Below are 27,775 nucleotides of genomic sequence, written 5' to 3' on the forward strand. Positions count from 1 at the left end.
ATTTTAGCTGGGTCACTAGTACTTTTGCCATCTGTTTTGCAAGCTGACCGGAATGACTTTACTCCACTTATTTATGCATGCTGTATACATTTAGTTTCTCAATTTGCCTCTGAGGTCACAATGCCTTGGTGCAGTGAAGTGAGAATTGTAGCCTTAACACTAAATGCCTCGCAAATCTTTAAACTTAAAAAAAAATTTTGGAACCTTTTATAGGCTTGCAAAGTGATTATTAAATTTGTCACTTACTGGGTCAGTCTGATATTCTCGACTGTATAGTTCATGGCAGTTATTGAAAATATATTCATACGTAGAATTGAGGCAAGCTTTCACACAGTCCTTCACCACTTGACTGGCTCGAGGTGGGCTCTGCAATTCTTGCACCTAAATAAGGAAAAGATTATAGACATTTCACTTCTTTTATTGTGTTCGAATACTGTATCCTAGAAATGAATATTTGTACCAGGTTCAAATATAATTAGAGGTAAAAAAGAAATAAATACATTGATATTTAACATTTTTAATTAAATTCAGTTCAACCAAAAAGACAGTAGCAATGTTATAGTGAAATATAAATCAAATGACTGCAGGGATTACTTCATGTGGAGCTGGGCACAGTTGTAGCTGTCACATTACTGGACTATAAAGTCATACTTGCCAAAATACTCATATTGTGACATTAAAAACTGGCTTGGTACACCCTACAGTGAGGACCAATAAAGACTTATTTCTCAAATCTAAGAGTCCTTAGGTGGTTTGATGTGTTGTCAACTGGAAATTAGACAGGATGCTATCATGCAGCTCTCCACAGCACACAACAAAACTGCCAAAAGGCAGATAGAAACAGTGTTAGTTACATATCCTCACATATCCAAGCCCTGAAATTGCTTTGAATATTTAGCACAATTGTGCAAAATCCAGATCAGGATGAGAAACTTAAGGCAAGATCCAGATTAGGTGAGTACTACCCTTTTTTGCAGTCACAGTCCAGCTCTCAAGAGGAGAAGGTGCCGAAGGACTAGAGAGAGAGAGAGAGAGAGACAAAGGTGTAATTTGCTGACAAGAGCCACACCACCATAATTGTGGCTTGGATGGGATAGATGACGGGAACTGCAGTCAGACCAGGACTCAGTGAAGGGCAAGGTTTTGCCACTTGAGAGTCAAGATTCGATGAAAGCCATAATGTCAATGCAATTGTCTACAGTAAGCAGACAGGCAACAAGGGCTTGTTTTGTGAATAAATGGAATTCAGGAGAGAAATGTGGTCAGGGCAGTTTTATTGAGCTAAAAGCAGAGTCTAAAAGGGCATAGGATGGGTGAGTGGAATAGGAAGGTAAGTGAGTTCAGTACCCAGCGGGTGTGCTGGGTTGTAGGAGAGGGGCAAAGGACAGTTAGGATTGCTGTGCACAATGCAACAGCCAAAACTGCTTTGAAGCAGTCTTTGAATAATACCAATAGGTGCATTGTACCCGCAGCGTACCCGAACAGGCACCGGAATGTGGTGACTAGGGGATTTTCACAGTAATCTCATTGCAGTGTTAATGTAAGGACTAGGCAAAAAATGGTTCGGCACAAACAAGAAGGGCCAAAAGGCCTGTTTCTGAGCTGTAATTTTCTATGGTTCTATGGTTCTATGGTAAGCCTACCTGTGACTAATAAATAAACTTTAACTTTCAACTTTAACTAAGGGCACAGAGGACAGCTATGAGTTTACCACAGGGGAATTGAAGCCTGAGGCATCAGCAGGTGGAGTAGTGTTGAGTAAAATTGGGGATTGGAAGGAAGGCAATGTACCTTACATGAGAGAAATAGAAATTAACTTGGCCGAGTGACAGGAGAGAAAAGCCTCAGTCAAGTCAAGAGGAAAAAAAGGAGCAAGAAATAATGGACTTGGAACCAGAGCACAGAACATAACACGTACACAAATTAATATGGAGGAAATTCAAGATGCAGAGGATAGCACAGATAAGGACAGATTTTTCTTCATCAGCAATGGTGGACAGGGAAAAATGGTACGAAGGAGTACAAAGTTAAAGTCTGAGGTCCAGTGGTGGAATGAAATTTGACTTGCAGGCAAGAATCAGCTTGGAGTATTTCTGGACCAATGTCCAAGGTTTGGAGCCAAATGCCGAAGTGAGTTTGGGAACTCTTCAAAGTGTAGAGTATGCTGAGTGGAGGATGCGTGCTGCTGGACATTGTTTAGGGAAATCATAGGGCCAAGGAGTAGTGGAGAGTTAACATTGAATGAGAAGAGTTTGAACCAGGGATTCAGCAGAAGAATATAGTGGTCTCAGATTTTAGCAATGCACACTGGCAGATCAGGTATAACAGCAAAGGAGTGAGCTACAGGGAAAGTGAAACACAACAAAGAACAAAGAACAAAGAACAATACAGCACAGGAACAGGCCCTTCGGCCCTCCAAGCCCGCGCCGCTCCCCGGTCCAGGATTGAATCCTGAATCCAGGATCCCCGCCCAATTTTCCAGCCTATCTACATACCAATATCCTATCCACCGAGCTGTCCCTCACAGCTACGATGCTTTGTTCATTACAACCTATTAACTTACCCCCACCCCCCCATTCCAGACCATGTGATCTCCAGGGAGAGGCGAAAACCCAGAGTGAAAAATCCCAGGGCCAATATGGGGAAAAAAAAAATCTGGGAAATTCCTCTCCGACCCCCTGAGGCGATCGAAACGAGTCCAGGAGATCACAATGGCCCTGATCGGAAAATGCTTCCCAACCCTAGTCATTTCCACTTCCACGAACACCATATGAATTCCCTGCCCCCGAGACAGGTTCCCAACTATCCGCAGTCTCGCTCTGTACTGGCACCAGCAAGATGATCATAGAATGAAGCCTTGAAACGAGAAACAAGGAACAATTAGCCCGCGCCGCTCCCTGGTCCAAACTAGACCACTCTTTTGTATCCCTCCATTCCCACTCCGTTCATATAGCTGTCTAGATAAGTCTTAAACGTTCCCAGTGTGTCCGCCTCCACCACCTTGCCCGGCAACACATTCCAGGCCCCCACGACCCTCTGTGTGAAATATGTCCTTCTGATATCTGTGTTAAACCTCCCCCCCTTCACCTTGAACCTATGACCCCTCGTGAACGTCACCACCGACCCGGGGAAAAGCTTCCCACCGTTCACCCTATCTATGCCTTTCATAATTTTATACACCTCTATTAAGTCTCCCCTCATCCTCCGTCTTTCCAAGGAGAACAACCCCAGTTTCCCCAATCTCTCCTCATAACCAAGCCCCTCCATACCAGGCAACATCCTGGTAAACCTCCTCTGTACTCTCTCCAAAGCCTCCACGTCCTTCTGGTAGTGTGGCGACCAGAACTGGACGCAGTATTCCAAATGCGGCCGAACCAACGTTCTATACATCTGCAACATCAGACCCCAACTTTTATACAAGAACAGTGAACTTGAGGGAGTTGTAGAGGGCGAAAGGTAATTTCGTGGGATAGTTCCAAAAAAGAGAGTGGGTGCAAGGAACATATACAAGCAAGAGCTTGCAATATTGGGAGCAGCAGCAGAAGCTAGAACAGTTGACTCAACTCAATCCAGGAAAGAGAATTTTTAACGATAAGCAGAACCAGCAGCCACAGAAACAAACAAAAAATCCTTTATAAAAACACTTCGTAATTTTTAACCAGCAAAAATACATCTCATTGAACAGGAACATAATCTTTTTTAATTTAATTATACTTCATTTGAATACCTAAATGTTAGCTGTGAAGCATGTGAGAGATTCAAAACAGTTTATAAAGTGTGACACTGCATATTTGTGGAGGGGACACAGAAAAGAGAAGGAATTGGGAGGAGGAGCATAACTCATAGGGGTTGTGGAAGGAAAGTGGAGAAAACAGGGAGTGCTTAAAAGAGCAGGGAAGATAGAAGAGGTACAGAGAGAGGGGTAGAAAGAGAAGGGAGAGAGAGTGTGAGGGGAATGGAAAGGGGGGGGGGGAAGAGGGAAGAGAAAAGGAAGGAGAGAGAGAGAATTGAAAGAGGGGAAAGAGGAGGATGCTACAAGAATTGAAGTGGAGACAGAGGAAAGAGGAGACAGAAGAGAAAGGGAAATTTTCTAAGAAATTCATCACACACAAGAAATAAAATTACAAAACCACAGCAGAATGAAGTCCAAAAAGGGGAGAAAATATAAAAAATGAAAGTTATTAAAGAAAAGCACAGAACCATCAAGCAGACTTATTTTCTTCCCTTAAGAATTTGAAACTATTATTCATTGTTTAAATATTATAAAATGTGCACAATATAATGACTGTAGAAAGAGAATACCTTCATTCTGAAGAAGGTTATACTGGTCAGGAGATCAACTGTGGATTTTAGATCTTGCAATCGCTCAGGGCTACTTGCTGGGAAATTGTTCTGTTAAATAAAACAGGCGTTCAAATTCTCTGAATATTTTTTAATATTTCAAATTGAGACGAATAAAACATGAACTTGAAATTACACTTTTTAAAATGCATGTTAAATCTTTAGGTCATTTTCCACATGCTATTCAATTTTCAATACATAAACCATGACTCATTCTGGATTCCTTAACCCTTGAGGAAGATTTCATTTTCTGCTGAATAACTTACCTTATATCTTGAGACAGAACAAAACAAGATACCCCAATTTATTTCAGTAACAATGAGTGCACGTTGACTGAGGTGGAATATGAGGGAGGCAGTGGTGTAATGGCATTGTCGCTGGACTAGTATCCCAGAAACCCGGGGTAATGCTCTGGGGACCTGAGTTTGAATCCCACCACAGCAGAAGGGAAATCTGCTGTCCTCACCTGGTCTGACCTCCATGTAACTCCAGATCCTAACCAATTTGGTTGACTCTTAAATGTCCTGAGAGTTGGGCATTAAATGCTGGCCCAGCCTGTGATGCCTGCTTCCCATGAACGCATAAAAGAAAATGATAAAAAATCACTTTCTTATTGAAAATAATTACTCATTATGATGTGAAATCGAGCTCTGGTTTAATTGACATACAATTAGAGCTCTGATCCAAAACAATCCAAAGGAAATAAATCACATCATTCTACATGGTATTTCATTTTCTTATACATACTCTCCATTAACCAAAGAGTTAGGAACTACCATATGAAAATTATTTTTGCCTTAATACCACCTGACTGAAAATAAGTCATCCATATTCATATATTTTCACCATGATGATCCAAGTCTCCCAGTCTCCAGATAGTTGTACCCTGGAAGATGCACTGGGAAGTCCCAATGCAAGGACTCCGTAGGAATTGACCAGGAAGTTTCAACTTTTGTTGGGCTACCCCCTGTGATTGCCAATCCTTGCAAGATTTGACAATATTATAAAACAAAAAGTTAAGCTAATTCTAAGAGAGCTGGATTTTTTTTTCTCCTGTCCACCCCAAATTGGCTGGGATATCAATGGAACAGCAGGATGAGGCCCATTGCTGCTTCCTGGATTTTCTTCTCCCAGTGCTGGGACTACCACTGGCTATCTCTTCTCCAATCACAAGGTGTAAATTTCCCTGAGAAGGTGCATCCAAGTAACTTGGCCCATTTTCCTCTTGCTCATTCTTTTTTTACAGGCATTTCCCTAGATTGCTTGATAGAAGAGAGGGGAAGGTCCAGTACTGGAGTTCTGGCCCCAAAGGCACCTGATGGACACCTCTGGCTCAGAGAAAGCTTCCTCTCCCTTTATTTCAGTCACAAAGACTCATGTTCTTAGGCCTTTTCCACCTGGAAATCTCTTCCGTCCCTTTAAATAACTGACTGCTTCTTCAAATGCTGCAGTGACACAACAATACGCTTCTTCTTAGTGACTGGGATCCTGTCCTACATGACAAATAACACCTGACCTAAGAAAATCGATCAGAGCTGTGACAAGGGTAAAACATAAGGCAGGAGGCAATCAGAGGCATCTTTCTAACAAACTAAACTCTCTGAATGGAAGACCAAGCCTAAATGCCCTGACTAATCAGATTTGAATTGACAGCCCAACATTAGAAAATACATGGTTGTATCCTGGAATGGTATGAACTTCAATATGTATAACTGCCTTCTTCAATAATGTAAATTCATGAACAACTTTCAGTACATTTTTGCCCAGTATCAAATTTTCTCCCAAGGTATTCAATAATATCTACGCAGACCATGGGGAGAACATGCAAACTCCAGACAGTCACCCAAGACTGGAATCAAACCCAGGTTCCTGGTGCTGTGACACAACTGTGCGAACCACTGTACCACCCAGTATCAGCTCAACTGAAATGCTCTGATTTATAATGCCATAGGTAATGATGGTACATAGTTTCAAGCTGTGCCTCATATTTTCTGTTCCTCTGTCACAGTGGATTACCAAGAAAAGATGCAGGATTTACTGAGGAAATCACTACGCAGTATTTTACAATTTTATATTCATTAGGTAGGTAACACCATTTGCACTCACCCTATACATGGAGAGGTCAATGCGAAGAGAATTGTGTAGTTGGTCAAGCAGTTTCACAAACCTTTCTTTCTGATTTGTCAAAACAGATAGAACTTATTAGAATTGTTCTTGTACAAACATGAAAAATTCTCGCTATTAAAAGCCATTATCTACAATAGACAGAACATGTTGGAAGTGTTCTCAAGTTATTGCCTGGCAGCATATTTGGAAACCTAATTACTTTTTAACTACTTTACTCATCCTCTTTCCATTTTTTTGAAAATGCTTTTTACTATTTTCCTTTTCATTTGCCAAATTAGTATGTAAACATTTTCCATTTTGCATTGTTTTTCATCACTTTTGAACAAAAGTATAAATATGGCTCATGTTCTCATCCTTCTCAGCACCTAGTTATTGTTAAAGGTTTTAATAATACGAATTAGTGCACCTAACAGTTGCTAAATGGCAGTTAATGAATCAGTAGCCTAATGTAAAATACACTGTTTAATGCAATTTGCAACATAAGCAGTCTACAGAAGAAAAAACAAATAATTTTCTAAATATAACCTTAATATCAAGTTACATAACATTCACAAGCTGCTGACTTATTCTTAAGGTTATAGTAATGAAAACTTACAAAGTATATATGTTATTTAGAACACAGATAGCAAAGTGAAGCACAAGTGACACATAATGTGACGTCCCACACAGTGGCCGCGATTTAGCGGCAGTGCTGTCCACAGGCGCAAATCCAGCGAAGGTCGCTAAATTTAATAAGACGCCAAAAACACGATTTGTGCTGGCAAGAATCCCGGGCATCATTTTTCTCGCCCTGCCGATGACGCGATCAGGTTCAACCTGATTAGCATATTTTACGATAAATTTAAATATGATTAACAAGTTTAACACTGCTGCTTCCATCCTCATCGTGTGTTCTCACCTGGTGTGACGTCACGCAGGCATGAATCACTTCTGGTTTTCAGAAACAAAAACCAGCCGTGATGACCACGCAGAGAGGTATAGTGGTGCAGGACATGGCCAGGCAGTGCCAATCTGGCAGGGCCAGAGTTCAAGTGCCAGGGTGGCAGTGCCAAGAGCGGACCCTCTGGGAAGCCCTATAGAATCATACAGTGCTGAAGGAGGCCATTTGGCCCATCAAGTCTGCACCGACCACAATCCCACCCAGGCCCAATTCCCATAGTCCCATGCATTTACCCTAGCTAGTCCCCCTGACACTAAGGGGCAATTTAGGATGGCCAATCAACCTAACCCACACATCTTTAGACTGTGGGAGGAAACAGGAGCACCCAGAGGAAACCCACACAGACATGGGGAGAACGTGCAAACTCCACACAGACAGTCACCCAAGTCGGGCATTGAACCCGGGTCCCTGGTGCTGTGAGGCAGCAATGCTAACCACTGTGCCACCCATAGTTGAGCTGGGGCGTTGGGGGTGGGTGTTGGGACGGGAGCATGTGAAGGGGGGTGGCAGCAATGCCTACGATGAGGAGGGGTGCAGTACCAGTGATGAGGAAGGGGACCGGAGCCCTGTGATGAGGAGCGAAACTGGTACAAGGAATAAGGAAGGGGGTCAGAGCCTATGATGAGGAGAGAGACTGGATCCTCTGATGAACGAGGGGTTGCGCTGCCAGTGATGAGGGAAGGAGGCCGCTCCGAAGCCTGTCAGGAGGGAGGGGGGTGATCAGGTCACCCCAATGTTTGCATGATGGGGGGGTGCCCCAATCTTCATATTGTGGAATAAATGCCCCAAGGCTTGGGTGGCGGGGGGGAGGATCTATTTCCTGGCCTTGCCGGCTTCTGTAGGTTCAGCCCTCCAGCTGACTGACTGATTCTCGTTTTAAAATGTGTCGTGTCATAGTCTTGTTCAGTACGGTGAGAAAAGCCTGCAAGCTTCACGAGAGTTTTCACACCTGAGTCAACACTGCATTTTTGGGATGATCCCGCCCAATAACCTCTCCATCTCAACCAGACTGTTTCAGAAAAACTGTATATGGAAATCAGGAGAGGAACAAATAGCAAAGGCAAGTCATCTTGTTCTGTTCTCCCAGACCTGTAACTGGCTAGCTCTCGGAGCACCCTGGAACAAGATGCCTGCTTGATCACCCCTGATTCTAAACGATGTATAAATATGGGATAGAAACACAGACTGGGAGGAAAACAGCTGATGAAAATGTAAATAAAAATAAGTGACATAAACATCTAAGGGAACTGTGTGAAAAAACATACCCCAAAGTTTGAAGCAGCGAAGCGATCAGAGGCAGATACATTGGTAGAGGCAGTGGTGTGTGCATAGTATGCATTGATATTAGCTAACAAGGTACTCATTACTGCTGGCACTCCAGGGCACATGTATTTAGAAGACAAACAAGCAAAATGCCTGCAATGGCAGAAGCATACAGTTAGGCATTTAGTATTTAGTACTCACTTACAGTGGAAACAGAAAAGATTTTGAGTTTACTGTGAAATTTTTCAAATATCTCCAGCAAAGTCTGTATTTGTAACCCATGATGATAAAAAAAATCTAATCTTTAGTTTTAAGATAAAAACAAAATTATCATAAAAAACAATGTCAGTTGGTATCTGAAAATAGGTTAACATTTCAGGTAAAGACGATCAGCACGTCGGTTCTGATGGAAGATGTCTGTGTGACACATTAATGTTTCTTATCTCAGAAAATGTTTTTATTTTAGATTGCCAACATTTGTACTTGTGCTGGTTAGGTGCATTGGCCATGCTAAAAGTCTCCCTCAGTGTATCCGAACAGGCGCCGGAGTGTGGCGACTAGGGGATTTTCACAGTAACTTCATTGCAGTGTTAATGTAAGCCTACTTGTGACGGTGATAAATAAACTTTAAAACATCTCATAGTTCACTCTGAAGTTCATAGCCTTCTTTCGGCTATTTCAATTTGAAATGTCTGCTCTGTAAATCCTTTGCGTTGTGTTAGTCGATTTACAAATATTGGATAGTAACTCCACTCACAAAAAAACTTAAAAATTGCAGAAAGAAAAAAATCACACAATAACATTCAAGTAATTATATTATTCATATCTGTTAGGTCAAAAGCTAAAAGTAATTCTAACCTAGTTTACTTGGCAAAAACCAGGTGGACGGGAGGATAAAATAGTCTAGAAGACTAACCAGTCAAAATCTCATTTTAACTGCTGTTTTGAGAAGGCAGGAAGGACACCCACTGGAAAACGGTGGAGTCCTTCTTTAAATATGCAGACTGTCATGAGGTTTCATCTGCTACCTAGTGAAGCCACTGTGGTCTGCCACTGGGGAGAAGAGACAGGGCCACAAGAGCACCATGCAGGTAAGGCTTTCCAATCTACTTTCCTTCTGGGACAAGAAAGGCTTCACACAAGGAAAGTTTAGGCCTCTTGTTTTCAGGCTCTCCATCATCCAGTACTGGGATCCTTCCAAATACCCCTCCCTGTGACTTTGGTCCCTGGTGCCAACCTCTTGCCACATGGCATTCTATTTGCTGGCTAGCTGCCATTTCCTCCCAATTTGCGGTGGGCAACTAACTAGGTGCTGTATGTAGGGCTTTGGATTTCAGACTGCCTGGGCCATTCTGCCAAGGCCAAGAGTGTTTGCCACCTGTGTGCATTGATATTAGTCCCGAGTAAAGGTCAGGGCTAATCTCTGTTCTCAGGCTATCATTGAGATGCATGCCATAACATAACTGTTGAACTACTCAATCTCATTTAAGTCGAATTCCATTGTAATCTTATTCTATTTATCGCGCTGTTTGGTCATAAACATAAACACTCAGGTTTTCTTTCTTCTGTAAGTTATCAATAGTCTTCCTAAAAATTGTGTTTTAAAACTTACGTCATTGCTTGGTAAATGGATTCTATTCCATAACGCATTGCAAACTCATCTACTATTTCTTGTGCAGTTTCATCAAAATAAACCTTCCATGCATCGTCACCTTTTGCATCTGGTATCTTTACAACCCCACTACTCTGAAGGTCTGTCAGAGAGTGGAAGAGGTTCTGCAAAAGAGGAATGATGAGAAGCAGCATTCGAAAGCACAGCAAGTAATCCAGAGCATTGATCATTTTCCACTCATACCCTACTGTTGACTGTAAGAAGAGTGTTTAAAAAAACAGTTGCAGCATCCATGACACTTAGTGAAGTTCCATGATGCCATTCCCAAGTTGTTACAGTTGCAATATTTTGCCATAAATAATTGAAGTGGATCACCATAATATTCCCTTTCATGGGAAGAGGATAAAAAGGAAATGGCTCAGAGGTATGTGAAATATTTGTCTCAATCTTAGCAATTATGCCCTTGGACATGCCCTTGTCACTACCAGTCAGCTGCATGAGATAAAATTACAATAAACGTTTTCCTAGTAGCTTATTGATTTGAAGCATTGCCTGCCTCCATAGCCATTGCTGCCCTTCTGCTGCAGAAGGACTCATCCATTCCTTCATCAAATCAAGATTCATCTTCTCTAGTACCTTTCTATCGAGTATCACATAAAAACTTATCCAAAGTGCCAGAGATGAACCCCCACAAGCATTTTTTTCCACATTCTCATCATCCCCATCCTCTCCAAACTCTACTGGCCATCCATTGCCTGTGATTTCAAAGACCCAGCTTACTTATCTCTCCATGGTCTTGTCCCACTTTTACCTCCTCCTGCTTTACATTCCCGTACAGATCCTACACTCCTCTAAAATTGTACTTCTGTCTCCTTACTCCTTTGCTCCACTACCAGTGGCTATGCTTTATATCATTATGCTCCTGAGCTGTGGAATTCTTCATCTTGTTCCCTCCACCTTGCCACCTTTCTCACACAACCAAAGCAAAATAGTATGGATATCTAAAATAAAAACAGAAAATGATGAAAAAAATATTGAGCAGGTCAAGCAACATCTGTGGAGAGGGAAACCGAGTTAACATTTCAGGTTGATGACTTGGAAACAGAACAACTCTCTCAATGCTTTCAAAGGTGTTTTCATAAGTCACAGCAATCACCAATGTTCAGCACCATTCATGTCTCCTCAGATACTGAAGCAGTCCATGTCCAAACACACCAAACCTGGACAATATATATCCAGTCTTAGGTTGACACGTGGTAAGAAACATTCATGCCACACAAGTGTCAGGTAATGACCATCTCTAACAGGAGAGAATCTAACCATTGCCCCTTGATATTCAACTGCATTAGCAACGCTAAATCCCCCCACTATCAACATCCTGGGGTAACCATTGACCAGAAACTGAAGAGGATTAGCCATATAAGTAAGGGTTGTTAATGAAGCAAACCAGCCTCTCATCCATTGACTCTGTCTACACTTCCCGCTGCCTCGGAAAAGCAGTCAGCAGAATCAAAGACCCCACACATCCCATATATACTCCCTTCCATCTTCTTCCTTCGGGAAAAGATACAAAAGTCTGAGGTGACGTACCAGCCAACTCAAGAACAGCTTCATCCCTGCTGCCATCAGACTTTTGAATGGACCTACCTTATGTTAAGTTGATCTTTCTCTACACCCTAACCATGACTGTAACACTACATTCTGCACCCTCTCCTTTCCTTCTCTATGTACGGTATGCTTTGTCTGCGTAGCGCGCAAGAAACAATGCTTTTCACTGTATACTAATACATATGACAATAATAAATCAAATCAGATATAAATACTGTGGCTACAAGAGCAGGCCAAAGGCTAGGAATCCTGCAACAAGCAGCTAAGTGCTTTGCAGTTACTCTTTTGTGTAAACATTGGGGATACTTGCGATGCATTCAAGCATAAAGAGAAAGGTAAATAAACACAGCTGACTACCTGCTGAGTAAAAACCATTAAGTTGTTAATCAAAGGAGAGTTAAAAGGACTAGACTGAACTGAAATTGAATGGAAACAAAGTTTCCGGAGGGTTTGAAGGTATTTCAAAGGCTCTTCGCTTTCGATGAGGGCTCGGAGATGTGAAATAAATGCTGTGTTAAAACTGTAGGGCTGAGTAAACAGCCGTGGAGAAGTGACTTCTTTCAGACAGGGGACTTGAGAGGGATATTCCCACATCCTGGAGAAAGGGGAATCCTTTCTACTGAATGGATTGCTGTGATGATCTGGAAGCCTTCCAGCTGTCCAGGGGACATGGAGATTAAATTTACCAGGGGAACTAGTCAATGGGTTGGGGGGCGGCGGGGACGGGGGGTGTTCCATTTCGAAACATAGAAATGAGAAGCAGGAGTAGGCCATTCGGTCCTTCGAGCCTGTTCTGCCAGACATTTTGATCATGGCTGATCATCAAATTCAATATCCTGATCCCCCCTTCCCCACATATCCCTGGATCCCTTTAGCCCCTAGAGCTATATCAAATTTCTTCTTGAAATCAGATGTTTTGGCCTCAACTACATTCTGTGGTAGTGAATTCCACACATTCACCACCCTCTGGATGAAGAAATTTCTCCTCACCTCAGTTCTAAAAGGTTTACCCCTTATCCTCAAACTATGACCCCGAGGTCTGGACTCCTCCACTATTGGGAACATTCTTTTTGAATCTACGCGGTCTGTTTTTGGGGGAGAGGGGGGTCTGTTTGTGAACATGGAGATCGGGGCACCCTCTCAAAAGTCAGGCTAGCCGGCGTGATTCCCATGATGCATGAATTTGTATCTATCAAATGGGTGAACCGCACCTGACAGGCACTGCCTGCACTGTCGGGAACACTCTGGTTTTCCCACCGGCATGGGCACTTCGAGCCAATTTGGGTTAATCACAGCCAATGCTTCAGGGAATCGCTGAAAGATTTGAAAACTATGCTTCAGCAGTTTCCTTGATAAATCAAAAATCCTATTGATGAGAGTCACTATTGCTGAGCAATAATGGAATTAGCTGTAAAATCCCCCTTTCCCACACAACTAAGATCAGTTAACTGAACAAACAGGGGTATTATATCTGCAAATTTGTGATCTATGGGGCTCAATTACTCCCAAAATAAAGCGACAGAGCCAGTGGGACAACTGCTGATTTTACTTCTAATCCACTCTGAATTAAACATTTTTGGAAAATCACAGGCGGTCCAAAGGAGAGAGATCAATAGCAGGGCGTGCTGCCACGATATATACACACACATACACACAGAGGGACACCATTTGCAAAGTGAATTAAATGATATATCTTTGTGACGAAATTTCAAATATGAAAGCCTTTTTAAAAAAAATCCAATTCCCAGGTTCCCATATTACTTCATTCTTATTGTCTTCAACCAGCTCCACAGACTCACAACTCTTAAGACAAAGGCTTTCCTCTAATGTTTGTACTGGAAGTCTGAGAAATTTAAGTTCATCGTTTCCGTGAGGCAAAACTCAGATAAAAAATGGATATCATAAAAAGAACAATTGCAATATGGCCAAAATGATTAGCCCTATGTTTGGAAAATCACCCTCTTCATTATAACTTTAATTCTCAATCTTCTTGCTTTAGGTGCACCACATGACAGAGGCATTTTATCAAATTTTCAAGAAAGTTCAATGTTCTCTCTGAATTCATGTTGTTTGATGAATTGTGTGCTCATTCAAGTAAAGGATGCCAGTGGCTAGGAATGGGACATGTTTCCAATTTGGGCACCTATAGTGGCAGGAGCTAACAGTCCCACATTAGTGATCCAATGTACAATAAAGATTTCCTTCCCTGTACCTTAACACAAAACATGTGAGGTCTTGTATAAAATCTCTAATTTCTCACACTAACTATCTTTACATATTCTGTGTGAGAATGGCAAATTCGGAGCATATATGAGCTGTGAATTGACAGCCAGGGTGGCGAGGGGGAGAGAGAGAACACACGAGGAAGACAGACAGAGACACACAAACACTGTCTAGTCCATCAATCCTGTTTGGATGTGAATGCTGATGTCAGATGTGGAAGGAGAATGTTCCAATGCACTGTATGTTCATGTTTCAATTTAGAAAATTAGACATGACCTTAAAAATAACTTGCTGACCTGCCTCTGATCTCTCAGGTTATGCCATAATGACACTATATGCAGCATTGTGTAGTTTTCTTTAATTTAGTACTTTAAAAAGAAACCTAAATCCTGTGATATAAATAACATTAAACACAAATGATGTATCAAACTTCGAGAAGTCTACAAAAAAATTACTGACGTTTAAATCTTATAAAGGATATTATATCCAGTTCTCAGTGATATACATTCATAAGGTCACGCATGATTAATCGCTTTACAAAATTAGCATCTGGTAACAGTTCATTTCTATTATCATTCAATATCCCATACATCTTATGTACTGAACTTACTTCATGTAGGCAAGTATACTGGATATGATAGGGAGCGACTTTCTCTTCACCTTTGATTTCAACACTGATTTGCAGTCGAATAGCACCGGAGACTGCAGATTTATCTGTTCTCTTCTCTAGAAAAGAAAACAAATTAACTTAGGATATTTGTCCTCATAGACATTCATATCAATGAATAGATCACCACAATGCAAAGTTCAGCTGAAAAAGACAATCACCTTCAAGACCTCCCAACCATGAAATAAAACTAAAATATCAAAGACAATTAAACTTTGGCCATAGCTCAGACTAAACTAAAAGGCTTGCAGGACAATTGAATCTTGATTGATCAGAGGCTCTGATTACTTAATAGCAAATAGACTTTGTGATCTTAAAAGCGAACAGTTCAATATTTCTAGCAGAATGATATCATTGTGGATGGCTTAGCACATCCTGTCTTGATAATTGATGGACTGAAAATTGGGCAGGCTGCATTTCTCTTACCAAACGGTCCCCTCATCCGTCAGGGAAATTCAAAGACAATATCATAGAAATTTTGAAAAAGACATGCAACCCTCAACTATATGGGCGGAATTTTCTCAAAAATTTTGAAGTGTAAAACGGGCAAGAAAACGGGAGGTTTTCTCACCAGTTTTTTCAGTGAGTTAAGTCATGGTAATTTATGGCACTCTATGCAATACAGAGGCCATGATGTGAATCACGCAAGTAGTGGGGGGGGGGGCTCCTGAGCTCGAGAAGTGCCACTGCAGAGGTGCCTCAATCTCTCAGTATACTTTGTACACAGTACTGTACACAGGGTACTGGGAGATCCGTGGCCCACCAGACCCCCTCCCCCGACCCCAATCATCGCCCTGGCAGATTGCCTGCCCCACCACCCTGATCATTGCCCCAAACATCACCCACCACACCCCCGATCGTGACTTCGGCCAATCACCCTCCCCCCCAATCATGGCCCCAGCCAAAATTGCACTCCTCCGCCCCCCCATCATCTCCCGGCTAGTCAACTGCACCCCCCCTACCCACCTCCCCTATGAGGCTCCACCCCCTCCCTTGCCATGGCCCTGCACCCCCCTCAGGTGCTGTCCCATTAGGCCCCATCGCATTACACCCTGCCCCCTTAGGCCCCACCCTGTGCCCAGTGGGTAGTGCCAGGAAGCCAGATTGGCAGTGCCCCACCCCATGGGCACTGCCTGACTCTGTCCCTGACCACTCCAGGGGCTTCAATTAATGTCTCACAAAGTATATTTGAAATTGTGAGCAAGTACCATAACAGGGTTTGCAACCAAACAAAGGAATTCATGGAACATTTCAACACATTTAGAAGTGTTTTAATTTATCTTAACTATTGGACTACGGTAAGAAAGAACATCCTTGCATTTATATAGCCCCTTTCATGACTCCAGAACATCCACAACATGCTTCATAATCAATTAATTAATTTTGAATGGTGGTTATTGGTGCAATGTACAGAAGCAACAATACTCCCACTGAACCACAGGCTGCACCACACACAGCTTCAACATGCAAAAGATAGCCAGCTAAAGTATCCTCGCAATCCTGAATTTTCCAGGCAGGACTCATTTAAACTCTAACAAATAATAAGGGAATTTTTTGTTTCTTTTCAGGCGAAACACACAAAAATCTCAACAACGTTCTAAAAGCTTCTCTGTTGGGATGCACCCCAGTTAAATTGGGCTGGAACTTATCCTGGCAAATTAAATAACTAGGGCAGTAGAGAGTACTTTAAACTAATAAGAGGGGTGACAGCATTCAAGAAATAGTAAATTAAAAAGCAGCAGACATGTCAAGACTCTGGAAGTGAGCAGTATTTTGGGTAAACATGATCAGCGTGTGTCAGGAAGGGAAAGAGAGTATCATATGGAATCAGGCTTAGGTGACATCAGGGAAACCTAGAGAAAAGTCAAAGCTAAAGGTTTCATATCTGAATTTGCAGGCCAATGTTCCGACATCAAATATAGATGTATTTGCATAATAAGCAACACTCAGCCAGGTACTTCCTTGTACAGAGTATAAACCCAGAGTGCCAGTAACCCTGACACTTCACATTGGGCCTGATTTTACCAAATCTTCGCGCCTGTTTTCAGGCGCGAAATCGCGGTAAAGTTGGGCGTCGGGTCTTTAATGCGATCTGCACCCGAGGAGCAGATCGCGCCTTTACCGACACCCGATTCGGGCGCGGATCCGGCCCACGCCTGAATCGGGCAGCCCGACGATTTAAATGCATTTGCACGCATTTAAATCGACTTAATGAACCGTGCGCCCAACTCTACCCCCAAATCCCACTTTACTGTCTTCTGGCCCGATCCGCGTCCGCGCTGTTACCGACCTGCAAAATAAAAGTCTGAAGTCGCCGCTGCAGCCTCCGAAGAGCGGGGTCAGAGACTGCAACGGCTCTCTGACCCAGGTCATCCTCTGGTCGGGGGGGACGACGAGGAGAGAGGGTGTGACATCTCATCCCCTGGGGGGGAGGGGTGGGAGGCGAAGGGTTGTGACGTCTCATCCGCTGGGGGGTGGAGTGGGGGGGGGGGGGGGGGGGGGGGGGGGCGGTGTGTGACATCTCATCCTCTGGTCGGGGGGGGGGTGATCGGCTGCCAGTCTGCGGCCGATCCCTCCTGCCGGAGTGGACGTGCGGCCATGCCATCCCACAAAACCTTCAGGATGAAGCGATTCCTCGCTAAGAAGATGAAGCAGAACCGGCTGATTCTACAGTGGATCCGCATGAAAACCGGCTACAAGATCAGTACAAGTCCAAGAGGAGACACTGGAGAAGGACCAAGTAGGGCCTGTAAAGAGATACACCATCACTGGTACACTACCAGCCACAGCCACCTCTCCCGCTCTCTTGCCCCTGAAAGGAAGAGTAATCTGTGGCTGGTAGTGTCCCAGTGATGGTGTATCCCTTTACACTGTGGAATCGACCACTGTGGAATCAGCCGGTTCTGCTTCATCTTCTTAGGGAGGAATCGCTTCATCCTAAAGGTTTTGTGGGATGGCATGGCTGCACGTCCACTCTGGCAGGAGAGATCGGCCGCAGACTGGCAGCCGATCCCCCCCCGCCCCCCCCCCCGCGACCAGAGGATGAGACGTCGCACCCCCTCCCCTCCCACCCCCCCAGGGGATGATACGTCAACCCCCCCCCCCGGACCAGAGGATGAACGTCAGAGAGCCGCTCTCTCCACTTTCTGCTTTTTGTTTCGCGCCCAGGCGCACTCTGTCAGATGTTTTTTGAACTGCACATGCGCAGTTCAGAGCTCCAATCGGTTTGCCAGCGCTAAGCACCGGCCACGGCACGGATCGGGCCGGAGCCGGCAAAACGCGTATGGGCCGCTGCAAAGAGGATTCCAGGCGCGGATCTATTTGACGCCCAGATTCGGCACTTAGGCTCAAAATGATAAAATTCCCCCCATTATGTACACATGCAGGGATCCCTGATTGGAGAAGCCAATACTGCCTTAATCTGGGATCTTGTATTCTAAGAGATCCACATCATAGGCCTCGTTAAAGTGATTACACAACACATTTGAAACAAATTAGTTGAATTAATAGAAATTAACAGGTTTGATGTAATAGCTATTGGGGAGAGACAGTTGCAAAGTGACCAAGGTTGAAATAGGCAAAATGTAAAAGGGATTGTTAATTGTATATTAATGGGGTTTAATTGTATGCAGGTGGTGGGCATTAACTGGGGATCAATTTGTACCCCCATAAATAGAAACAGACAAACTGTGCCTTTCCATCTCCACAGGCATTGCCAGACCCACTATGAACTGGCAGCACTTTTTGTCTTAAAAAGTTGTTTGAAGGTTCTCATGCTGAGAACAGTAACATTGGGTAAGACGGTTTTACGGCTACAACAGATAAAATTTGCTTTGAGAAGAGCACTGTTACCTTAAAAGAATGCAAAAGAATTCCAAAAATTCACCACCCTGTAAAATCCCTCCTTATCCTAGTCCTAAATAGTCTGCCCCTTATTCCGAGACCGTGTGCCCTGGTTCTAGACCCTCCATGATGTGGAGATGCCGGCGTTGGACTGGGGTAAACATAGTAAGAAGTTTAACAACACCAGGTTAAAGTCCAACAGGTTTATTTGGTAGCAAAAGCCACACAAGCTTTCGGAGCTCCAAGCCCCTTCTTCAGGTGAGTGACCCTCCAGCCCCTAGACCCTCCAGCCAGAGAACATCCTTCCTGAATGCACCTTGCAAGGCCCTATAACAATTTTGTGCATTTGAATGAGACCACAGGTAGGATTTTACGGCTGCGCTCGAGCAAGACTGGAAATTCCTGCCCGAGCTCAACGGACATTTCCATTGTCCACCCTTCGCCTGCTGTGATTCCATGGCGGGCAGGGTGGTAGAATTCTGGCGCACATCCTGTTCTTCTGTATGCCAGAGAATAAAGGCCCACTTGATTTAGTGTTTCCTCAGGACAATCCCTCCATCTCATAAATTAATCCGGTGAATGTTCGTTGCACTCCCTTTATAGCAAGTTTTTCTTTCCTTACATAAGGAGACCAGAACAGTGCATGCAACGAGGCTCTATGTAATTACAGTAAGACATCTTTATTCCTATACTCAAATCCTCTTGGATTAAAGGCCAACATACCATGTGTCTTCTTAATTGCTACTGTATCTACATATTAGCTTTCAGTGACTCATGAACAAGGGCACTCAGTCCCACTGAAGTTCAGCACTTTCCAGTCTCTCTCCATTTAAGCAATACACTGGGGGCAATTCTGAGCCCGTGTTCGTGATCTGTGCAAATGCCTGTGAGGGCTCAAGATCTGGAAGTCGATCTTCCCCACCCCTCAGGCGGTGTCATCAGGTACATGACCTGCTTTGAATTGATTTGAATGTATGTAAATATTATTAACTCGCCCCCTTGCCAGATATTGACCGCCACCATATATTGACACTGCGCTGACATGAATCGGTCGTGGGGGTCTCCCTGGGGGCGCAAAGATAAGTATAAACCCCGGGGGAGAGGCACTTGGCCAGACAGTGGCCTGGCAATGCCCTCTGGCACTGTCAGGTTGGCACTGACAGGCAGGGTGCCAACCTAGCAGTACCAATCTGTGCCAAAGCGTGGGCCACAGTGGGAGCCTCATGGGGAAGAGGGGATTCATTTAAATGTGATGGTATCCAGGACCAGACGGAGGAGCTGAGGATGCTGGCAATGGCCACTGGGGGGGATGGGGGTTGAGTGGAGGTGGGTGCTGATTCAGACTAGAGATGGGGGGAGCGAGGGGACAGTGATCGGGGGGGGGGAAGAGGCCAACTCCGATTGGGGGTGCGGAGGAGAACCCCTGAGACCTCCATGGTGAGCTGGGGTGAGGTTTATACAGCTTATGATGGGCACCCTTTAAAGATGGCGCCCCTATCTCTGAGCATCAAGGTTTTGATGGCATGTTAAGGCCCTGCCCTCCTGTATGACGGCCTGAAACATGCCCCCTTGACTTTTTAGGCAGTGTGCAATAAGATTTGGAGAGAAAACCGACCTGTTTCTCTGGAGAGAAACATGCCAGTTTTCTCACTGGAAACAACGCTCTGCCATTTTTTGGTAAGATTTAACCCTCTGTATTTCTGTCTTTCAGATCAATGTGGATAACCTTACATTTGTCCACATTGAAATTCATCTGCCAAATTTTTGCTTACTTACTTAGCCTTTCCAAATTGCATTCTCAAAGAATTCTTTCGAAGAATTGATAGGCCTCAATGTGTCAGGCAGCAGACACTGCCCATCACCACTTTATCTCACTGAAACTTACAGAATACTGAAAGGCCTGGATAGAGTGGACGTGGGGAAGATGTTTCCATTACTAGGAGAGACTTGGGTCCAAGGGCACAGCCTCCACATCAAAATAAAGGGACGACCCTTTAAAACATAGATGAGGAGGAATTTCTCCAGCCAGAGGGTGGTGAATCTGTGGAATTCCAGGCTACAGAAGGCTGTGGAGGCCACGTCATTGAGTATATTTGAGACAGAGATAGATAGGTTCTTGATCGGGAAGGGGATCAAAGGTCGCAGGGAAAAGGCGGGAGAATGGGTTTGAGTAACTTATCAGCCATGATTGAATGGTGGAGCAGACTCGATGGACCGAATGATCTAATTCTGCTCCTATATCTTATGGTCTTATGGATCATCATTCCTCCAGATTCTTCATGTTCTTCCTACTAAAATGTATCACTTCATACTTTTGCATTAAATTTTATCTGAAATGTTTCTGCCTGCTCCACCAGTCTTAAAATCCATCACCATTCTCCTCAAAGTTCACAATACTTCTAAGTTCTGTGTCATCTGGAGATACAGTAATACTGATCCCTAGTGAACCCCACTACATACCTTCCTCGCGTCTGAAAAACAACTGTTCACCCTGACACTCTGTTTCCTGTTAGTTAGCCAACTTCATATCCTTGCTTTCACTGTCCCTTTTATTTCATGTGTTTTAATTTTGTTGACAAGCCTGTTATGTGGTACTTTATCAAACATTTTTGGGACGTACATGAATACCGTACTAACTGCAACATCCTTTTCAGCCCTTAGGAACATAGCTTGTCCCATATAATTGTGATATCTTGTGAGTCACAATTATGCGGAAGGATATATTGGCCTTGGAGGGAGTGCAGGGAAGGTTCACCAGGTTGATACCAGAGATGAGGGGTGTTGATTATGAGGAGAGACTGGGCAGATTGGGTTTGTACTCGTTGGAATTTAGAAGGCTGAGGGGGGATCTTATAGAGACCTATAAGATAATGAAGGGGCTGGATAGGGTAGAGGTGGAGAGATTCTTTCCACTTAGAAAGGAAGCTAGAAATGGAGGGCACAGCCTCAAAATAAAGGGGGGTCAGTTTAGGACAGAGTTGAGGAGGAACTTCTTCTCTCAGAGGGTGGTGAATCTCTGGAATTCTCCACCCACTGAAGTGGTGGAGGCTATCTCATTCAATATGTTTAAATCACGGATAGATGGATTCCTGATCAGTAAGGGAATTAGGGGTTATGGGGATCAGGCGGGTAAGTGGAACTGATTCACTTCAGATCAGCCATGATCTTATTGAATGGCGGGGCAGGCTCGAGGGGCTAGATGGCCTACTCCTGCTCCTATTTCTTATGTTCTTATGTTCTTATAGGCCAGAGTTCTCCCCCAAAAAAACTAAGTGCCCAACAGGCGGGAAAACAGGAGAATTTCGTGCCCATTTTTTGGTTGTACTTAGTGGAACGAATCTCTGTGCTTCACAGAGTGCCTCAGAGAGATTCACGCCGGAAAGTGGGGGCGGGGCCTCATCCCGCTGGAGAGGCCGGCAGCATAGTGCCGATCTGTCAGTGCGGAGATAGGCACATGCGCACTGGCCTCCCCCATCGTTGGTTTCCCAATCGCCACCTTCCAACTATGTTCCTGAGCCCCCCTCCCTGATTGCCAGCCTACACTCCACCCACCTCACCCCCTGCCCAGGCCAGCCCCAATTGCCTTATGCCCAGCCCTGATCCCCCCCTTACACCCCATGGCCAGCCCTGGCCCACCCCCACCCCCACCATGGCCAACCCCAATCTCCCCCCTCCCCCAATCGCCTCCTTCTTCCTTCCCTCACCGATCCCATTGCAGAGTATGCAGTGGGTCCCCCCACCACCGAATGCCCCCTCTCCCCCCATTAGTCCCACTACAAGACCCCGCTGACTGTTGTGCTCATGTTATGCAGCGGGCTGAGAGAATCCCGGTCGTAGGTTCCCCACTCCAGCTAAAATCCTTATGATCTCCTGAGAGCAGCTAAAAAACAGATAAAAACTCACACCGATTTGGTGAATAAACATCTGGGAAATGCTGCCAAACTCATAGTGAAAGAGAAGGTAGTTGAGACACTGGGTGGGCTAAAAATTAATGGCATTAGAAAATATGTGAAGTGTAAAAGGATGAGACGTGAAGGAATAGGGCCGATAAAAGGTGAAGGCGGGAAAGTCTGTACGGAACCAGTAGAAATGGCAGAGGTGTTTAATGAGTATTTTGCCTCGGTTTTCACAGAGGAGAAGGACCTGGGTGGATGTATTGCGGGCTTGCGGTGGACTGAAAAGATTGAGTATGTGGACTTTAAGAAAGAGGTTGTGCTGGAATCTTTGAATGGCAGCAAGATAGATAAGTCGCCGGGTCCGGATGGGATGTACCCCAGGTTACTGTGGGAGGCGAGGGAAGAGATTGCAGAGCCTCTGGCGATGATCTTTGCGTCATCGATGGAGACGGGAGAGGTGCTGGAGAATTGGAGGATTGCGGATGTGGTTCCTATTTTCAAGAAGGGGAATAGGGATAGCCCAGGAAATTACCGACCGGTGAGTCTAACCTCAGTGGTTGGTAAGCTGATGGATAAGATTCTGAGGGATAAGATTTATGAGCATTTAGAGAGGTTTAGTATGCTCAAGAATACTCAGCATGGCTTTGTCAAAGGCAGATCATGCCTTACGAGCCTGGTGGAGTTCTTCGAAAATGTGACTAAACACATTGACAAAGGGAAAGGGGTAGATGTGGTTTATATGGATTTTAGCAAGGCGTTCGATAAGGTCCCCCATGCAAGGTTTCTCGAAAAAGTGAGAGGGCATGGGATCCAAGGGGCTGCTGCCCTGTGGATCCAGAACTGGCTTGCCTAAAGGAGACAGAGAGTGGGTATAGATGGGTCTTTTTCTAAATGGAGGTCGGTCACCAGTGGTGTGCCCCAGGGATCTGTTCTGGGACCCTTGCTGTTTGTCATTTTCATAAATGACCTGGATGAGGAAGTGGAGGGATGGGTTGGTAAGTTTGCCGACGACACGAAGGTTGGTGGGGTTGTGGATAGTCTGGAGGGATGTCAGAAGTTACAGAGGAACATAGATAGGATGCAAGACTGGGCGGAGAAGTGGCAGATGGACTTCAACCCAGATAAATGCGTAGTGGTCCATTTTGGCAGGTCAAATGGGATGAAGGAGTACAATATAAAGGGAAAGACTCTTAGTACTGTGGAGGATCAGAAGGACCTTGGGGTCCGGGTCCATAGGACTCTAAAATCGGCCCCGCAGGTGGAGGAGGTGGTTAAGAAGGCGTATGGTGTGCTGGCCTTTATCAATCGAAGGATTGAGTTTAGGAGTCCGGGGATAATGATGCAGCTATATAAGACCCTCGTCAGACCCCACTTGGAGTACTGTGCTCAGTTCTGGTCGCCTCATTACAGGAAGGATGTGGAAAAGATTGAAAGGGTGCAGAGGAGATTTACAAGGATGTTGCCTGGATTGAGAGGCATGCCTTATGAGGATAGGCTGAGGGAGCTCGGTCTTTTCTCCTTGGAGAGACGTAGGATGAGAGGAGACCTAATAGAGGTATATAAGACGTTGAGAGGCATAGATCGGGTGGACTCTCAGAGGCTTTTTCCCAGGGTGGAAATGGCTGCTACGAGAGGACACAGGTTTAAGGTGCTGGGGGGTAGGTACAGGGGAAATGTTACGGGGAAGTTTTTCACACAGAGGGTGGTGGGCGAGTGGAATCGGCTGCCGTCAGTGGTGGTGGAGGCAAACTCAATAGAGTCTTTTAAGAGACTCCTGGATGAGTACATGGGACTTAATAGGATGGAGGGTTATAAGTAGGTCTAGAAGATAGGGAGATGTCGGCACAACTTGTGGGGCTGGAGGGCCTGTTTTGTGCTGTAGTTTTTCTATGTTTCTATAAGAAATGGAGGGAGTAGGCCATTCGACCTGTTGAACCTACTCCGCCAATCAATAAAGTCTTGGTTGATCTGACTGTGGCCTTGACTTCATTTCTCTGCCCGCATCCCCAAATTCCCTTGTGGATCAAAAACCTTTCCAATTCAGCCTTGAATATATTCAATGTCCCAGCCTCCAATATTCTCAGGGCTAGAGCATTCCAAAGATTAGTGACTCTCAGAGAATAAATTCCTCCTCGTTTCATTCTTAAATGGGAAACCCTTTATTCTGAAATGTGCCCCCTATTTTGAGATTTCCCGACAAGAGGATTATCCTCTCAGCTTCTACCTTGTCAAACCCTCACAAATTCATGCATTACATAATGAGGAGATATTACAAAGTCTGGCTGTACATAAACGTTAATGGACCAGATTTTCCAATCAGTGGCAATGCTGTGTGCATCACTGCTGACTACAAAGATCATTGCTTGCTTATCTTTTTGTTGACTTCCAGCTGGGGTTTCTGATCTAGCTGAAACAATGAAGCCTTGGTGCATTGATCTGGGAGGGGAGGGGCAAAGAGGAGCAGTATAGGTAATCATTTTATATGGCATCAGCTGCCATATTGAGGTGAGCTTTTAAAGGTCTCAAATCTTTCAGTGGATGAGTGGGTGAATCGGTGACTGAGCGAATGGGTAGTGGGATGGATGCGGTTATTGGGTTGGCCATTGGGTAGTCAAATAAGGGGATGGGTAACTGGGTCGGGGGATGGGTAATTGGGTTGAGGATGAGTTGGTCGTGGAGTCTGGGTTGCACAGCGTTGGGGTGGGGGAATGAGGTGCATCTGGGGTGAGATTGATGGTGGCTTCCAGGTCAGGGAGGGAGAGGTTGCGTTGAGTCCAGGGAGTGGATTTCTGGGTTGGTGGGGTGGGTAGTATGGTCAAGGGGGTGATTGGGCTGTTGGATTTATCACCGACTTGCATGAGAAATTAAAAAGTTCAACAATTCTAGGGTAAGTATCCCTGGAAGTAGCACATATCTAGCTCAAATCTCTGACATTGAGATCAGTGTAAGAGACATTTACAGAAAGTCCCAGGCAGCACCAATCAGCCCATGAGCTGTTTAAATTTCCTGGGCAATACAGTGCTGGTTTGCACATCAGAATTTCCTCAGGATCCTGACTCACACCAGCATCTTAAGTTCAGTGCATTGTGCTCCCAATACTGATAATCCTAGCTAAACAAGGCTGGATCAAAAACATCAAAGGATACTGAGGGATGTCAGGGTGGAATTTGTGAGGGTGCTGACCATAATATTCCAATCCTCCTTCGAAAGAAGTATGGCACCAGAAGGCCGTATAATTGCAAATGTTACAGCCTGGGTCAATAAACTGTGTAAGGATAAACCCAGCAACCACAGGTCAGTCAATATAAACGTGTTGGTGGGAAAGTTTTTAGAAATCACTTTGATAATTGTGATTTAATTTAGGAAAGCCAGTACGGATTTGTGAAGACCAAATAAGTTGATTACAACCTTTGATTAGGTAACAGAGCGGGTTGATGAGAGTAATGCTGTTGATATAGTCTGTATGGAATTCACAAAATTCGGGCGGCAAGGTGGCACAGTGGTTAGCGCTGCTGCCTCACAGTGCCATGGACCTGGGTTCGATTCCCAGCTTGGGTCACTGTCTGTGCGGAGTCTGCACGTTCTCCCCGTGTCTCTATGTGGATTTCCACCAGGTGTTCCGGTTTCCTCCCACAGTCCAAAAGACGTGCTGGTTAGGTGCATTGGCCATGCTAAATTCTCCCTCAGTGCAACCCAGACAGGCGCCGGAGTGTGGCGACTAGGGGATTTTCACAGTAACTTTGTTGCAATGTTAATGTAAGCCTTCTTTTGACACTGATAAACAACTTTAAACTTAAAAAGTGCCACACAACAGGCAAATCAGCCAAGTTGAGTCCATGGAATAAAAGGGACTGTGGTGGCATGTGGCTGAGTGACAGGAAACAGACTGGAGGAAGGTATGTAGTGGGATTTCCCCAAGGATCGATATTATGACAATTGCTTTTCTTGATCTTTATTCCGAACCCAGGGTGTGGCACATAACGTGTTTCCATTAACTCTCAGAAGCTCACTGCCAATTCACACTCAACTGAGCATCTTGAACAAGGACAAAACAGTACGCTCTGTGTTACACTCAACTGCCCCATGAATGCATTCTCTTCACTCACATTATTGCTTCACAGCATGGCAATATAAAATTTTAGTGACATATGCACTAGAATAACCACATCTCTTTCTCCACCTTTCACGTTTTTTCCCTGAAGGGTGTATGAATGCTCAGCATTCACCGTGCATTACAATGCACTAATTCAAATCATGCATCCTTTGTCAGTCACGAGCCCACTCTCTCAACACATTTGATACTTTATTTCTCCAACCGGACCACGGGCCGCCTGTGACAACCTGATCCCTGACCTCTGCCAATTCTCGAAGCAAACAGGTGCCAGTGGCCTAATGACTTTCACACTTACAATTCCCATATGAGGAGCATTAATTTTCAACTGAACACATCTCAGTTCAGCCACATGAGCTTAACCTCCGGTTCACCCATTCGTACAGCATTCTAATTGGTATTTCTTGATGCCGCACCAGCTTGTCACCTTGTTCACACTGTTTCAAATATCTTTGTGTGGCATCAAGCCACAGAGAGGTGGTGTTCAAGTTTCCATGCCAACTTCAAACATTTAGCATGGTGACAGCATGACTGAAATTGTTGGGAGTTGACATGTGAAAATTATCCCATTTCACATTCTTCTTTTACTCACCAAGATTATACCAGACGTCCATTTCACCACTTAGTGTCCGAACCTCAATGATAGTTTGTCCCAAGAAATCATCAGATTCTCGTTTTAGCCTCTGTTTAACACGTGATTTAATGTCATCATCCTCATCCCACACTCTTACTTTGATTCGATCAGAGGAATTGTGGCATTCACTGTGAAAGTAAAATAACATTTGTAACTGATGTGCAGTAATACCAAAACATTATTTTAAAAGTATGTGTTCATGGAATGTGGGTGTGGCTGGAAGGCCAGCATTTGTTGCTCATCCCTCATAGCCCTTGAACTGAGTAGCTTGTTAAGTCATTTCAAAGAGCAGTTAAGAGTCAACCACATTGCAGTGGTCTGGAGTCACATGTAGGCCAGACCAGGAAGAGCAGCAGATTTCATTCCCTGAAGGGCATTAGTGAACCAGATGGGTTATTACAACAAATGATGATGATAGTTTCATGGTTAGCATTACTGAGACTAGTTTTCAATTCCAGATTTATTTTTCTTATGAATTGAATTTAAATTATACCGATTGCCATGGTGGGA

At 44.4% G+C, this 27,775-nt stretch overlaps 1 protein-coding gene across 5 annotated transcripts in view; it reads right to left on the reverse strand.

The window, feature by feature from the left end:
* unc13bb (unc-13 homolog Bb (C. elegans)) overlaps window positions 1–27,775 on the reverse strand; it is a 565,742-nt gene that overhangs the window by 96,010 nt on the left and 441,957 nt on the right. For all 5 annotated transcript variants that reach the window (XM_078219471.1, XM_078219470.1, XM_078219469.1 and 2 more), the window contains 7 exons: window positions 27,224–27,393; window positions 14,725–14,840; window positions 10,284–10,447; window positions 8,674–8,824; window positions 6,448–6,516; window positions 4,303–4,392; window positions 247–381 (listed from right to left, as the gene is read on the reverse strand). In XM_078219471.1, coding sequence (XP_078075597.1) covers window positions 247–381; window positions 4,303–4,392; window positions 6,448–6,516; window positions 8,674–8,824; window positions 10,284–10,447; window positions 14,725–14,840; window positions 27,224–27,393 — 895 coding nt within the window. The remainder of the gene's footprint in view (window positions 1–246; window positions 382–4,302; window positions 4,393–6,447; window positions 6,517–8,673; window positions 8,825–10,283; window positions 10,448–14,724; window positions 14,841–27,223; window positions 27,394–27,775) is intronic.

This window comes from Mustelus asterias, chromosome 1 (genome assembly GCF_964213995.1).
Source record: "Mustelus asterias chromosome 1, sMusAst1.hap1.1, whole genome shotgun sequence".
NCBI lineage: Eukaryota > Metazoa > Chordata > Chondrichthyes > Carcharhiniformes > Triakidae > Mustelus > Mustelus asterias.